The sequence below is a fragment of the Homalodisca vitripennis genome, unplaced genomic scaffold (genome assembly GCF_021130785.1).
Source record: "Homalodisca vitripennis isolate AUS2020 unplaced genomic scaffold, UT_GWSS_2.1 ScUCBcl_6742;HRSCAF=14093, whole genome shotgun sequence".
NCBI lineage: Eukaryota > Metazoa > Arthropoda > Insecta > Hemiptera > Cicadellidae > Homalodisca > Homalodisca vitripennis.
In genome coordinates, this window is record NW_025782874.1 from 105 (window position 1) to 14175 (window position 14071).

At 32.2% G+C, this 14071-nt stretch overlaps 1 protein-coding gene across 1 annotated transcript; it reads left to right on the forward strand.

The window, feature by feature from the left end:
- Positions 1 to 357: 357 nt before the first annotated feature.
- Positions 358 to 13655, forward strand: LOC124373940. Its single transcript, XM_046832250.1, has 5 exons — positions 358 to 504; positions 5653 to 5739; positions 7265 to 7313; positions 9583 to 9712; positions 11422 to 13655. Exons 1-5 carry the CDS (start codon positions 373 to 375, stop codon positions 11849 to 11851), a joined length of 828 nt encoding a protein of 275 aa, XP_046688206.1. The 5' UTR covers positions 358 to 372; the 3' UTR covers positions 11852 to 13655.
- The last annotated feature ends 416 nt before the right edge of the window (positions 13656 to 14071 follow it).

Below are 14071 nucleotides of genomic sequence, written 5' to 3' on the forward strand. Positions count from 1 at the left end.
AACAATTTTATTTATATAAGTAGTACAAACAACTTTATTTATATAAGTAGGAAGGCTATTAAATACTTTTCCTTCTCATGTAATGTGATGATTTATACGATGGAATATTATGAAACAGATCAAATATATTATTTCTATTTCTTGTAGCATTCCAATACACCACAGAAAATTGACAAATTGCCACAGTCCTTTGTTTGGGTCAAGTAAGTAAAAGGCGTACAATTTATTATCCACATTACAATTTTTGACAGTTGGATGCAAATATGCTCACAGGAATGCTGGTGCTGACCATAGGACTGGTTTTCTGCGCAGTTGGCGCACTTGGTCTCATACCACCTAATAACGTCTGCTATAAACACGTGGACATCCACGATGCCTGTGTCTACGGCAATCTCCTCTGTAGCTGTCATTGGCAAAACGTTGAGGCCTCGAGATTGCAACAGCCACATCAATGTAAAGGAAATAAATAACCCTCCCTATCTCTACATCAACTCCACAAATGCTGTGAGTTTCTATGTTGCTTAAGTTTTTATTGTATATTTTCGTTTTTGTATGAACACTCGAAATTCTGGGAATCTTGTCTACATGAACAAATCATTGGCAAGATATTGGACAATAATGTGGAACTTGATTTTATCATTTATCCAGAAATTGTCCTTCTCTATAAGTACTGAACACGAAGATTTTTAAATTTTAATTTCTCTGTGAAATAATGAGTTGACATTGTGAAAATTCATGAATACACCATTCTCAACTAATTATTGGCTATGAGGTTATATGTTGTATAGGAGGCAATAGGAAATACATCAAAATTTAATCAATTTTGAACAGGGGTGTATGAAGTGATTTCTGGTCAACTACCTTACTTATTCCTATATTCACCTTGTGTTCTTATTATTATTTTGTTTGTACATGATTCATTGATAATATTTCTTGTTTGATACTATCTCTGCAAAAGAATGTTTTTCACCAAACTAATTTCCTACAATTATAATTTTAGATGGCTTTAAATATTAAACTTTGCACTATTTAAAATAATGTAGACACAAATATATAAGTAATTTATTTAAGGGTTTCTGCACAACTCACAGAACTAGAGTTTATACTAATTGTTTTACTTCTTGAATGAACGTTTAGAAAGCCCCTCCCACGTATTGATGACAAAATCCGATTTGTCTGTCTGTACGGACGATCACTGATGAATGAGTTGACCATGAGAGTTGAACTTTTGAGCGATACAGTACTCTACCTCTACCACTTGAAATTACATCAGTATTTCAAATGGTAAACAAATCATTGGGAGACCCGATTTATGTCCTGTTAAGGAAGTACCCTGGTTACACTGGTCTTATGTTGACATTGATAAAAACAAGAATAAACTAATTAGGTAATTATTTGAACAAGTATATTGTGATGACCAGTCTTACGACATTTGCAGTAATTTCAACAAATGTGATGAAGTTACTCGTATTTTGTTGCATTGGTTGATTTTATACAAAGATTAGGCATTTTAACACAACCGCTACCGATGGTGTCTGTGCGTCCAACATTAGACACTGCGCCACTCGGTAGTCAAAGTGTTAACCTGCAATACCATCAGCATAGCAGCTACAAGGTAAGGGAGGTTTTTTACCAGTATGTTAATTACGTGTAAGAAATAAGTTTACAATATTTCCCCCAAAGCGTACAGATAAACGCTATAACTAAAAAGCATAGACAACACTTTCATAGTATTTTTTTACAGATTTCGAAAGAATGTTTTTAAAACCATAATATTAACATTTGCCTTTTTGCACTTAAAATTTGAGCTAAGGAGTTCACATGTAAAGTAGCGTAATTGTAAAAGAATTTTATAAATATTAAAATAATTACCAAAATTTTATACGATATTTTTGAACTTAAAACTTTTTTCTCCTTTCCCAGACTAAACACATGTTAAAAATGCACATGTTCCAGCATGTTTATTAAAATCAATAATGGGCTGGTAATTTAAGCTGTGATAATTAGTTCTCAGTTAATTACAAATTACCATATATGCAACAATAATAACTGGAGTAGTGTATTCTAAGATTGGAATAAACTGTTCTTAAGCCCAGGAGCCGAGAGACAATTGAATTGCATAAGAACACAACCTGTTTATCTTGAAATCGACAAACAGTAGGTCAAGAAATTTCTCCTAACAATGAAGTAGATCATTAGCTACACTAGAGATGGGCGGTATATATGTATTAGTGTCAGTAACATCGATATTCAGTGGTAAACTATTACCGGGATAACGTGTTACTACTAGTAACAACAGGGTCGAATGATTTGGTGTTATCATAACTTCTTTCTGGTTTAGGTTACTCGGTAACCTGATTACTGAGTAATAGCCGAGGGTATTAACTTGCAAACAATGAGGCTACAAACGGAACAGTTCTGGTTACATAAATAATAATTAATAAATAAAATATATTCTTCAAAGTAAAAACATAAGCTTGTTTCTGAAAAATTGAAAAGAAACCCAACTAATTCGTCATTTAATTATTCGTTCTCATTTATCATCAATTATAAGTAGTCTATTTAAAATTAGTCTACTAATAGATATTAAATTGTAGTGAATTAAGTTTGAGTTCCTGCATACTAAACAATACTTGCCTTTTACACTGAATATGTTTAATATCCAGTTTATTATTAATATATTTAAAAGTAGTCGACCTGTATAAAATTACATTGTATTGATATAACTAACTGGCTTATGTCTAATTAGCCTCCAACACGTAGATTTAGCCTGACTCAGTTTATTTGCAACTTATTAAGGTCTGTTCAGTAACAGCAGCATGCTAATACCGAGCGAGCGTGGGTTGGCTGGTAACATGTTACCAAAGAGTCACGTTATTTTGGTTATAGGTTATTGACAAATAACGGTATTTACCATCTCTAAGCCACACTAGTTTAGTCACAGATCAGATGGGGATGGCATCAAAAGGTTAAAGATATGAAATAATTATTTTTTCTCAAATCATATTTTTCTTAGCTTGATGCACTTTACACCAACCACCAGGCACGTAATAAATGATCAATTAGCGTCAGCTGACCACATACAGACCTTTAAAGCCGCGAACTTCAGTCTCTTTCTTTAGTTGTATGATGAAAATCTAACTATTAATTATGCATCCCCCCCTGAGGTAGATGATGTATAAAGTTAGAAGAATTAGTAGCTGAGAAACAAACTAAATAGTAACATATTTGTATCCCTTTTGATACCCCCCAAATTTTTTTCTTTCTAGATACAGTCAAAAGTAGCAGTTAACAGTAATTTATTTTTTAAGGGAAAATTTCCCTCTATCGGTTTCAAGAAATCTTAGGTTTTGTGTTTGTATTACAGAGCAAATTGGTTCTCGGCTCCTAGCCTATACCCTTGATTATAGATCCTTCTGAGAAGTATTTATAATCAAGGCCTACACTGTATTAGTTTTTCTTCTTCTCATGCATCAGAATATTGTGGAGCATTGTGAACAATAGGTTAGGATCAGAAGAAATCAAACTTCCCAATACACAGAGGAAATTGGTTTTCTCGGGCTCCTAGCCTATACCCTTGATTATAGATCCTTCTGAGAAGTATCTATAATCAAGGGCCTACACTGTATTAGTTTCTTCTCATGCATCAGAATATTGTGGAGCATTGTGAACAATAGGTTAGGATCAGAAGAAATCAAACTTCCAATACACAGAGGAAATTGGTTCTTGGTTCTCGGCTCCTAGCCTATACCCTTGATTATAGATCCTTCTGAGAAGTATCTATAATCAAGGCCTACACTGTAAATTAGTTTTCTTCTCATGCATCAGAATATTGTGGAGCATTGTGAACAATAGGTTAGGATCAGAAGAAATCAATACTTCCAATACACAGAGGAAATTGGTTCTCGGCTCCTAGCCTATACCCCTTGATTATAGATCCTTCTGAGAAGTATCTATAATCAAGGCCTACACTGTATTAGTTTCTTCCTCTCATGCATCAGAATATTGTGGAGCATTGTGAACAATAGGGTTAGGATCAGAAGAAATCAAACTTCCAATACACAGAGGAAATTGGTTCTCGGCTCCTAGCCTATACCCTTGATTATAGATCCTTCTGAGAAGTATCTATAATCAAGGCCTACACTGTATTAGTTTCTTCTCATGCATCAGAATATTGTGGAGCATTGTGAACAATAGGTTAGGATCAGAAGAAAATCAAACTTCCAATACACAGAGGAAATTGGTTCTCGGCTCCTAGCCTATACCCTTGATTATAGATCCTTCTGAGAAGTATCTATAATCAAGGCCTACACTGTATTAGTTTCTTCTCATGCATCAGAATATTGTGGAGCATTGTGAACAATAGGTTAGGATCAGAAGAAATCAAACTTCCAATACACAGAGAAATTATTAATTCGTATTCAATGTAAAAGTCATACACGCGCGCGCGCGGTGTGTTTGTATTTGTGTGAGTAAAATTACGATTTGTGATAATTTTAATAGTTGAAGAGAAGGAATCATCTCAATAACAATACATTAATTTATATGTCTTGATATTTTGATTTTAGGAATCTACGTCTGTTGCAATAAGAAAATTACAAGGTAGTTAGTACAAACAAAATTATAGAATTCGTTCCACATTAATTTTTCTTTCCTTCGTTCGAAATCATTGATATTTAGATTTTAAACAAGATGTTTTGGTTTATAATAAAGCAAATTCCTTCTTTCCTCTATATATGAAGTTGAGAAGTTTTTATATCTTGCGTGATATATGTACGTTTAAATCCACGCTTTATCCTCTCATTACCTATACTAAAAAAAATTATTACTAAATCAAAATAAGACCGATCATTTCTGGCCACTATTTTTAAATTTAAAAATACTCCCTTTGCGAAATCTTTACATATATAAGGTACTGAAACTATTTTTCATAAGAAGCTTAAACTCGGCCCTCACACGTAATACTTGTATAATTTCAGAAGTTTGCTTGTTCCGGTTTCCAAAGCCTAATCTGTTTTCCAACATGTTCGTTCTTTTAAAAAAAAATGTTTTTATTTTCGTTGAATGATTGCGAGTGATTTTCTGAGAATTGTTGAATGAAATAATGAATAACGTGTATATTTTCGTCCGTTTTTATTACTTGTTATAAAATTCCAATTCATCTTTTTATTTTTACGTCCATGACTTGTTTTTATTAGATTTTTTATGGATTTCTTATTAATATATTGTTTATGTAGCGGATCAATCCTTCTTCGAGTTTTCTTTTACGAAGTTAGTTTTATCTTATGTGTATCCTTTATCGGGCTTATGCCTATTGGATGTTCCAGTTTATTTCACAATTATTGAGTTTTGTTTTTGTCGTAAGATCCTTTTTATCGTTACGTTTACATTTAGTTTGTTTAAAAAGATTATATTATTATTAAATAATCTTTAAGTTTGTAAATATGTCATGATTGATGGTTTTATATTGTTTGATGTTTTTTGTATCAATCTCTTGTAAATGTTGTTTAATGCTGTGAAATAAAATATTTTACAAATATATGTATATATATATATATATATATATATATATGTATTATATACATATATGTATATATATATATACCTGTAATATAATTACGTAGATTCCCATAACCATAATCATGTTTGCAGACTGACAGGTTCACTGTAATAATGGTGGATGCTGGTCCCCAAGGAAGAGGTCCTGACTATCTTCACTGGATGGTCACCAATGTATCGGTGAGTCACTACTTTCACCAATTGCTGTGTTATTTTGTTAAATGTAATGTAATTTTTGCGTGTAAGTAAATTTATAGTTAAATTAACCTATAAGCATATTTCAGTCGATGTGTATCCGTTGTTTGCGGAAATCCACAGATTATTATTTAATTTTTTTGTGTTTTGAGTGTTGAAATCTTATCCAAAAACTTTTAAGGATATTAAATAGATTTTCAACATTTATAACCTACTATACGATATGATTAACAGAATGTTACTAACAGTATATTTCTGAACATTCTTAATAAGAAGTTATATAACACATATTTTGTTGTCGAGGTTAATATCAATAATAGGTTGCTAGGTTAAATTAACGGAATGGAAATTTTCTGTACACGTGATATGAATGACGATGTAGGATTAACTTGCGTTAGAATAATGCATTTGTTATATAACTTTGAGCCACAACTTTAGATAACAACGTTTCCAATTTAATGAACGAGAATGAATTACCCTATGCCTATCTAGACGGCCTACTTTATATTATATTATATTATCAAAGGCAGGGCCGTACTTACATTTGGCGGGCCCCGGAAAAGATGTTTGGCCGGGCCCCGTCATATCCCGCCACCGCGCTCCCGTCACTCCGTAGACGTGTGGCGGGGCTCCGTTAAAATTTTCCGAAAAAAACGGGTCTGAGTACGGCCTGATCAAGGGGTGTTAATTAGGTGGATCAAATAAAAGAGTATTAAAAAAATAAGTTTCGTATTAAAAATAATCGTAGAAAATTGAAAAATTTGTCAGCTGCCTGAAAATATACATAAGTTAATATGTTATTCAAAATATAAATTTTTGGGCATAATATAATTAATTGGAACAACTTTACTAAATTGATATGTGATTAACTTAATAGAAATATAATTGTATGTCGATAAAAGTAATTTTGTTGGGAAGTGTTTCTCGAATGCTGAGTCTGTTAGACAGATTTAAAACGTTTTAAAATACATTTGGAATATAATACTAAAATATAGCAACCAATGAAAATATTAGAGGCAAGTGTAAGGGTAAATGAAAATGCAAATAAGAGTTGTATAGGGGACAATCGCCACACATATGAACATGTCGCTGTAACGATGCATACTCCAAAAAGATTTCTCATATAACCATTCCGATAGAGGAATTTTAAATATAGTATTTAAGTTTCAAAAAGCTTTAACTGGAAGCCATATACACCATGGTTTCTTTATTCATTAAATTGTTAACTATCCAGACTAGCATTCTGTAAATGTGCTCTTGACAAATAACTTTGTACACAAATACAATGTTCAGTGATTTATTGTTTTGATATAATTAAGTAACATTTATCATCCTTGAATCGATTAATAGGCACAATTATATACTGGGCAAAAAACATGTATCAGGCTACAGATAATTTCAGCATGTCTCTAGTAATGGAAAACTACTACCAGACCAAAGTGTTTACAAAGCCAAAGTTTATGCCATAATTTGGAACTTTGTTGCCATAATTGGTATTAAAATGTTTCAGATAAACACACCAAACTACCAACATCTATCACCAATTAATATTATTGTTGGTAAGTATAAATAAGTTTTAAAATTACTTATTTTATCAATAATCAATAATCGTTTGTACATTATACTTATTATCTAAAATTATATTTATTGTTCGTCATAATCTTATGTAATATTAGTTGATTATTACAATTGTGAGTTTGCATGATAATTTGCAAAAGTTTTTTTATATTAAATTTTAATACGCAGGTTGTGTAAGAATATTGCTTCTCATTAACAGAAGTAATATTACTAATGAAAATGACTAAAGTAAACCTTACATGGGAGGACCCAAATATTTCCAGTATTATAGTAGACTATGCAGGGTAGAGTTTGCGAACTAAAATTCTTAAGGTCTCTCTTTTTAATATATTTAAATAGGCAGTTTGTGTAAGAATACTGCATTTCGTTATCAGAAGAAATATGAGACGAGAAAATGACTAATGTAATCATTACAAGAGAGAGGCCAAACATTTTCACTATATTGCTGTGCACACTAGAGTTTTGCGTAATAAGTTTCAAAAGTCACTGTTTTATAATACATTTTCAGCACGCAGTTTGTGTATTAACATTTATTCATATTAAGGAAAAATTATGGTATACTGTATATTCCTGTTCAAACCTGTCGTTTGACTGACTCGACCACTGAGCCATGTATGCTCTTGTCCGTATACCTGTCCATTGGTCTGTGTGTCACCCTATATGTGCGCCTGTCTGTACCCTCTTCAATAGTGAGTGTTTATAACCTGTGTTGTCTACAAGAATGAGTGTGTGTGGTCTGAAAAAATGAGTGTGTGTGATCTGAAAGAATGAGTGTGTGATCTGAAAGAATGAGTGTGAGTGATCTGAAAGAATGAGTGTGTGATCTGAAAGAATGAGTGTGTGTGATCTGAAAGAATGAGTGTGAGTGATCTGAAAGAATGAGTGTGTGATCTGAAAGAATGAGTGTAAGTGATCTGAAATAATAAGTGTGTGTGATCTGAAAGAATGAATGTGTGTGACCTGTTTGGTCTCGTGTACGCACTAACTTGCTGAGGTAGAGTACACATCGAATAGTTCATATTATTACTAACTATCAAACTTTATTTGATTCATAATTCATTAATGAAAATCCTTATTGAAATTAATAAAAATCAAACTCACTGGAAAATATTAATATAGTTTCACAGCCAAACAGTCAGGGCGTTGGTAAATAATGTATTAATATTTTTGTAAATGTGGAATAGCCCCACATTTGTAATAATATTTAACTAATGTTAATACACTAGTTAGTTATCGCTTTCATTTTATAAAATATTAAATGCATGCCTATCAAAGTTTATGTTATTGAAATATAAAAATATAAAATTTATGATAAAATTATTTTTTACCTTATTACGAGAAGTACACACGCTGGGACAATAACAATATTCGAATAGGTTACAAACAAAAATTTATTAGTGTATGTTACTTAACTCAACACAAGAGAGATATCGTCTTCTTCTACAAACTCGATTCATTTGCTGAATCCCCGATACAGTAAGGACATATCCGTTGTTGAACTCTTCGATGGTTGCGTCAGTGAGATTTTCTGGGATACGCCGCCGTGGTAAACATATGTTCAACAGGTGTCGTCGCTGATCACGCCCTCAACTCGACGGTGCCGCAGATAACATCACCGTAACGGGATTGTGTTCTTTTACCAAATGTTACCTCAGGTGTATGAAAGATTCTTTTTTCTGTGTTAATGTAAATTTGTTTTATTACTAATATATACAAACTACAAATTATTTCCAGTTTCAACGACCCATTTAAATATTAAATAGGCTATGCAATATATGATTTCATTCAATTAATGATTAATGGTTAATTTTTTAACTTATGTTACCACCAGTAGAAGATTTAATTTAAGTTCCGATAACAATTTCTTGTAATTTAGAACAGTAAGACCTGTAAAAGGATAAATATTGCATAGATTACGAGCAGACAAATTTAGATGTGCATTCGAGAATCCGTTTATTCTCATACACTTGCATTCGCCATAAAACGAGGAACGAATAAAACTTATTTTGTAAAAACAACTTTTTGCGACCGACATAATATACCCAGGTAATCCTCACACTGACTGAATTGTGGTTTCTTAACAATTCAAACTGGTTTGAAAAAGTTACATACAAGAAATGTGTACTAATTTCTTTAGAAACTCTCTAGAATCAAAAGTATTACATAAGTATTGCCCAGCGTAGTACCTACTATTACAATAGCTTTTGGGTTCACCTTGTACTTTTCACCTTGCACTTTTCATTGTTATAGATTATGAGAAACCGTTGTTGATGATGAGATCGCCAACACTGATACGTTTTCTTGTGTTCCGTCACGACAACGTGTTGAGAGTCCCATTCGGGGAACTCTGGGTCACCCGCAAGAGAGACTTCTCCCTCAGGTATTAATTTTGTTGCAATTGATAATGGATTATTAACATATATATATATATATATATATATATATATATATATATATATATATATATATATATAACATAATTGTAAGGTGTTTAGGTCCTATATATTGAGAAATAACGACTGGTTGAGGAAATGACACCATTTCAAGTTTTGTTAGTTTGCACAAAAGCGTGGTTTTAATTTAGACAGAATTTAAAAATAAAAACCAACCTTGAAGAAAAACATGGAAAATGTATTCCGGTGTACCACCTTTTCTCTACACTTTAGTATAGCTTACATCTAAGATTTGCTTGCAAAACCTGTCATTTGGTAGTACAATTAAAAGTGTATGTTACAAACATATGGATACAGTAACGTAATGATTAACACTTATACACAAAGCATTAGTTTCCAAGTTTCTGTGTGTTTGATGTACAATCTAACTTATTTCTAGAGGCAATGAAAGCTGTCGGTCAACATATTTGTAGCAGCTAGTCTAAATTTACCCATAGGCTCTGATGATAGCTAGCTTTAAGTTAAGCATAAAAATTAATTCCCCATATTGTTCTGAAGCGTAAAGTGCAGTGTCCTTCACGTCATTACACTCAATCTGGTAAAAACATTGGTGAACAGTGTGGCTAAATTCAACATTCTCATTGAATCATCCCTTTCCACCATAGCTTATATGTTAAGTGTACAATCGAATTGGCTAACAGTTCGTAATCGCCACCCCTCCCCCACCAGGAAATTAAGGAAAAAAGGATGCTGACCCAACTACTTGACCGATTTTAAAAGTAAACATTTCTAAATTCATATGAATTTATCGTTCACAAAATGGAATTTCTTTGCAATAATTTTGTTATAAATACAAAATTCTCTGAGTCCATTCGTAAGATTTTATGGTTGTCTATTTTACAAATAAGTTTTTCAAAATTAATTATTTTAAAATGGTTAGTAACGAACCCTAATAGCGGTTGCGATTGTTCTTCTTGTTAAGTAATTTATCTCACTCAGTGTATTAAACACTTAAACTGTTACTCTAGCTACTAAGTAAATTTATGTTTGTTTGTCGTGGTTATAAAAGGCCATTTCCTTATTACGAGAGACGAATAAATTATTAGAGATTTCGTCGGGAAATAGTGGTATGGAGAGTAAGTGACTGAAAATGACTATTCTGGCAATCAGGATGATTCCAATGTTTTAATTGTTGTCATACGGGCCAACGGTTAGCTAAATGACTGCCAACTCATTTTGCCGCTTACTCCGATATGACGGAACACAGAATTTGTCGTAGGCTAGAACTACTAATGTTTTTACTTTTTATTGTAGCATGTAGGTAGGGAAGTTTTTCTGTTTACTTTTTAGCTGTACTGGAAATGTCGCTATACTAAAACTCTATTAGGTGCCGCTAGATAGATATATTTTATGTGTAAGAATTTGGTTCGCTTTAACTAACAAATGGGAGTAAGAATATCCCAACCCGGCGTAATATATGGGCATTAGACGCACGCTGTTCTTATACGCCCAAATATTACACACAGTTTAGTTCAGTATGGGGTTTTTTAACATTAAAGTATTTGAATTTCTTTCTGTAAAACTACTACTAGAGCAATAAATATTAGAGGGAATATGATTGAAAAGGAATTGTTTTACATAAATGTACAACATGAATCAAATCAATTTGTTTCATGTAATATTATTCATGTTCCAGCTTGTTGTACAGCAACACATCGCCTACACTGCGACTTTGCGGTCCTGTGGCGGGAATTCAGTTTCTGGGTCCACGACGACTCGGGCCAGACCGTATTCCCTCCCGGGGCCCCGCCAGGTCCTGTATACGTCCCTGTAGTACCTGTCCAGCCTGGCTACGTGCCAGTGGGAGTTGCTCCTGTCCCTGCCCAGTCCGGCTACGCCCCTGCTCCTGCCCAACCCGGTTACGCTCCCGCCCCACCCGGTTACGCTCCCGCACCACAACCTGGTGTTATACCCAGCAACCCTCAACACACATACACGAATTTTCCCAAGAAAAGTGCGGCGGTGATTTCGCATCCCCTTCAATGCCTTCTAGTACCTGTTCTTATGATTGCAGTATTTTGGATTATTTAATTGTTTTAGTTGATTTATATAATGCTGTTGTGTAATGTAATTTTTCATAATCCATTGTGGCTAGTATATGAGGTCAATTTAATTTGTGATTTGTATGTGATAATGTAGTATATTATGTATTTAATTTAACATATGTAACATCAAATATTGTTATAATTTATTTTAAAATTAATTACATTAGTTACATATACTATTCTATGAATGTGCATTATACCGACAGTTTTAAGGGTTAATTTTATGAAAGTTTGATTAAGCTGATAGCAGCTTTAGATTATTCAACAAAAAACTATCGTTGGTCTGAAAATTGTATGTTCAGCTATATGAGATTTTAGGTAAGTACGTGGTATGTTTTCTTATACCAAATAAAAATCGTCCTTAATTTTCTGTGTAGCACACATACTAGCACGTCAGGTGTTTACATTGCAATGTATCTAAGGTTTAAATTTTGGAGGACTCAAAATCCATATCATATTCCATGGGGTTGAGGCCAAATGGAAACTTCTTATTTTCATCATAATTCATTAAACATAAAGGGCGTTTGAAAATGTAAATGGAAACTCTGAGAAATGGGTAAATGGGTGGGACAAAAATGTGTTCTCTTTTATTGCCCAATCTCACTTTTGTTAACACCTACGTTAATATTTGAACATTTGTAACTCAAAAACAGTTGAAGTATTTATATTATTATTTCTTAACTCAGACTACAAAGTTATAACATATTGTTACTGCTTAAAAAGAAGGGTAATATTTAAATGTTGATATTAATTTCTATAAATTCTTGTTCTGATCTAATAAAAACTTAGCGTCAGATTAAAACTATAGGACACTATATATTTTATTCATCTTATGAAATTGAATTTAACAAAATTTAAATAGGCTTTACGTACATTATACTTAAAAAATAAAAATGTATTTTGCAATTAAAAATTAATTTCTTGATAAATTATTATTTTTTGAATGTTTCTAAACATAATAAATATCTGTACTAAGGTATACAAATTTTCCCATTCGTTTTGTATTAGGCCTACTTCGGTTTAATTTTTTTAAATTGATACTTTTTTGAAATCGGACTCACTTTGATCTAATATTGATCTAAAATGTTATAATTAAAATGGGCTTTTCTACATAAAAGCTGTCTGCAATATGGTGGTAAAATAAAATTCGTAACTATTTCAGATAGTTGGTAATTCTGGATTTCGTTTCAATACTAGAACATATAAATAAAAGGAGTAGTTAAATTTGAATTTTCGTTTTGTAATTGTAGTGCCACTGAAAATCAATAGTTATTTTGAAATGTAGAAAGTTTTTTTCCAGAATATTAAGGAAAATTTTGTACCTATTACAAGTTACCTCTGTCTTCATTTCCTAGGCACCAGTAATCTAACTAAACTAACTAGCGAATTTAAACCTTCCTATTACACCCTTCAACACTTTTCCTCTTTCGTTTTCTCTTAGTAACTGTTTATTTAATCTCAATCATAAATACTAAATGAAAATATGTTTTTTAGGGTACAAAGCATTTTGACACAAAAAATAGTTTTGTTTTTACCTCTTTAGGAATACAAAATATATCTGACCTAGTAAAATAATCATGTGCTTTTGTTTATTACAGACTTGTGAATTATTGGACAATGAGTCTTTCAATAAAGAATATTTTAAAGTGTGTTTTATATGGGTTTTTGTTTTGAATCGTTTTAAACGTTGCCTACTATTTTCGTAGTTTGTTCATACAAAAACTTTATGCTATCATATTTATAATACTGAAAGTTGACATAATTAATTATGGGAAATGAAAACATGTTGTTGTTATGTAACGCAATAAAATGTTGTTTAAACGAATTATTTTGTTTTGCTTTGTATCTGCCAATTTTTGACGCTAATTATTGTTTCAAATATGTACTAGCTGGCATAGGCTCAATAATGCGAAAATATTAAAATAATTTTGGAATTTGATAAGAAAGTGTTAATATAGTGTTTAAGTAAAATTAATACTGTGTCGAAGGTATTTACGCCTTATGCAACACTTTTCTGATGGTGAATTTCTTTCCATAGGATTGGGTTGAGTGTTAGTAAACACTTTTAGTTTCGTCTTGTGGGTAACCATGGTGGAAACAAGTAAATTTCAGAATAAATAAATGTATAAATAAACTACAAACAGTTGTACGGTTCATATAAATGTGCACAAAGAGATAACAGTACGTGTAGAGATTCCTGCAGTGCATCCCAGGCCTGACAAGAGGAAGTAGCTAGAGGGG

Coding starts and splice junctions, on each gene's coding strand:
- LOC124373940 (XM_046832250.1), top strand. CDS start 373: ATGCCTGTGTCTACGGCAATCTCCTCTGTAGCTGTCATTGGCAAAACG. Junction 505..5,652: donor ACATCAACTCCACAAATGCT/GTGAGTTTCTAT, acceptor TCATGTTTGCAG/ACTGACAGGTTCACTGTAAT. Junction 9,713..11,421: donor AAGAGAGACTTCTCCCTCAG/GTATTAATTTTG, acceptor TTCATGTTCCAG/CTTGTTGTACAGCAACACAT.